This window comes from Frankliniella occidentalis, unplaced genomic scaffold, assembly GCF_000697945.3.
Source record: "Frankliniella occidentalis isolate FOCC.00 unplaced genomic scaffold, Focc_3.1 Scaffold423, whole genome shotgun sequence".
In the NCBI taxonomy this organism is placed as follows: Eukaryota; Metazoa; Arthropoda; class Insecta; order Thysanoptera; family Thripidae; genus Frankliniella; species Frankliniella occidentalis.
The window spans coordinates 148,049-150,835 of record NW_026267544.1 but is presented as its reverse complement, the minus strand read 5'-3'; the positions used below and the strand labels follow the sequence as shown (position 1 = coordinate 150,835).

The 2,787-nt window shown below is 55.1% G+C and overlaps 1 protein-coding gene across 1 annotated transcript in view; it reads right to left on the bottom strand.

Moving 5' to 3' along the window:
• The window catches only part of LOC113217800 (uncharacterized), a 37,085-nt gene that overhangs the window by 2,835 nt on the left and 31,463 nt on the right, over positions 1–2,787 (bottom strand). The window contains exon 3 of the mRNA XM_052274673.1: positions 8–107. Within this exon, the coding sequence (XP_052130633.1) occupies positions 8–107 (100 nt within the window). The remainder of the gene's footprint in view (positions 1–7; positions 108–2,787) is intronic.

The following is a 2,787-nucleotide window of genomic DNA, read 5'->3' as shown; positions in this document are numbered from 1 at the left end:
AGGACGCTGGCTCCGCCCGCCGGTATGCCGAGGCCCAGGTTGAGCTCGCCGTGCTCCTCGATGACCCCCACCGCCCCCATCACCATCGCGGTCAACCCGCATACAATCTGCAACAGATAACATGAATATTGCAGTAAACATGTGGAATAGAACACAAGTTCTTCTTAATGGTAAAGTGGCAAGGCCGCGAGCGGAGTAGAAGTTTTCCGGGGATCGCGAATTCCGTCTCCGGCCATTCAGGCGAATTCGTTTTATAAAACGGTTATCGAGGTTTTTGAAATGATTACCACGGACATGAAGCCACGCGTCTCCTCCAAGCACAGTCCATCTGCGCTGCGGTATATCTGTTCGGTTTCATTTTGTGAATCCGACCGAGTCTCTCCGTAAATGAGGGAGAGGCCGAAATAAAAAAGAGTAATTACTACAGAGGCCCTCTCAACCCTTTGCCCCCGACTTTTCTGCTTGTCGCGCCGTTCGAAAATGATATATAATGATCAGGGCCAGAAATAATATTCATTCGGTAGCAAAAAAAAACAACAAAAAAAACATACACAGTTTCATTTGTTTTTCATTGAAAGCAACGATGTCGAAACGACGTCATATTACTATTATTACATGAATCTGATGCTGCTCCCGGCTTATTCAGAACGCTACCTGGCTGGGGGATTTTACGGTGTCGCAACGGTTGCCTGCTGCCTGGGAGTCGGGAAGCAGGCGAGCTCACACGCTGGTCGGTGTAGTCTTCGGATGCAGCCGCTCCGGGCCGGGCTGCCGGGGTGTGCGAGAGAGAGCGCCGCGCCGGCCGCTGATTGGCTCTCAGCAAGTGAGGGAGAGAGACAGCACATGGCTCTACCGATCGAGCGGTCAGTTGCAGTGCAGACCCGGTGAGCAAAGTGTCGCGAGGCGTCGAAGTGTTTTGTGTTGTGATTGTGCGTGCCGTCATGGAGTTTGTGACCAGCGAAACGCCTAATGAAGGGGACTGCCTGCCCAATGACCGATATGAATCCCACTGTGTCCGACGGGCGGACGAAACCATCGTCACTTGGAGGTACCGTACACTGTAGACTGGATGTTCTCGTTTTGGCACGTCGACTCTTTTTATTTTTTCGTTGTTTCTTGTCGGCCAGGTGTTGCCAGGGAATGTGTGCCGTCAAAATAGTGACTGATAGTGGCCGTGAAGGCGGCAGCATTTGCATGGAGCTATTACGCACAGGGGCGAGGAGATTGTTGTGGCGTCCGCGGCGTGTAAAACGGGGGGCAACCGAAAGCCTAGACACTAGCAGGCCGCGAATTTAATAAGACAGGAGGTAGTGAACTGCGACCACATTCTGAAAATAGACACTCGAAAAGGGTGTTCATTTTTCTTCTTATTATTTTTTTAGTCCAGGTCATTAGCTATATGTATCATTTAATACAGTCGACTTTTATAAATGTATTCGTTGAGTAGATTGCACAGAGGTGCAAGTTGTACTCACCCCCCCCCCCCCCGCCTTTTCACGCTTATTGCCTGGCTGGTGTTACAATATGTCCGCCACCAATAACACCTGAGCCTGAGCGACACACACGCCCCCACCCCACTCGGCAAACGGGACCGAGTCAATCCCGCGGGCTGGAAATACCGCCGCGCCGAGTCAATATTTGATAATGTGTGTATGGGTCTGTCCGAAAGGTGGGTCGGTGGCGATCGGTCGGTGACCGGTCGGTCGGAGTGAGAGAGACAGACTTATGCTATTCCCACGGCCGCTATCTCTCTCGCACACCGACCGGTCGCCGACCGATCGCTCACCGACCCACCTTTCGGACAGAGCCTGTGTCCGTGTGTGGTGCTATGGTTCCGATTGCAAATCGCGTCGTAGAAATGACAGAGCTGCCGCTGCAGCCGAGGGCGACACGACTTGTCCGCTAGCTAGACACGCCCCACGCCAATAGGCTATTTCATATAGCAGGACGTGAAGAAGTAAAATGGAAAAACAAAAGGGGCACGCGCAAACGCCCCTCACCCCTCCCCAGATTCCCCCACTGCGTCTGCGCATGAGTGCGCCTTTTGTTGTTCCAATTTACTTATTCACTTCCAGCTCTGAAATATACACTATCCGGGGGTATATCGGGGTAATCCCAAGAAATCGAATGATATTCCGGGGTAATCCAGTGATAATCCGTTGTTCACGTAGATCAGAGTCGTTTCCTCCTTCGCTGCACCCCATGCACAGGCGGCAGCAGGCGGCAGGCGTACCCAGAATGCCCAGCATCTGTCTACTCCACCCTGCCGTTCGCCCGCCTCCGCCGCCCTCCCTGCTCCGCTCGCCTCGTTATTGCGGTCTTTTCGCCTCGGTTGCTCCCGAGGTTTCCTCCGGAGGTTGCTCCCGGGTGTGCCTCAGGTAATAATTGAGGGCGCCTGCTGATGAAGGACCCCCTCCTGATGAGATAATATTGGCGCTCTCGGCCGCGTGTTCTCCCGGCCACGACCCCGGCCACGGCCACGGCCTCGGCCGCTGTATGCATAGGGAGGGACCGCTGGCGGCAGCTGCTTTGAAAGAGGAGATCCTCCGCGAGCCCGCGAGATCAAACGGCCGTGGCCAATGGCGCTGCTCGCACCACCAGTAGGGAGCCGGCCGGCCGGACCTCGGCCCTGGGCTGGGCTGGGCCGTCCCCGAGCCCGTCCCGCCTCGGCCGAAATGAGTTCCGACGCGCGCCTGGCTCATTACCGGGGACGCGTATGGCGCCGTACGGGAGGCAGCAACGCTCCAAACTTATACGCGGCTCATATCCTTCCCCATTCTCTCTCCC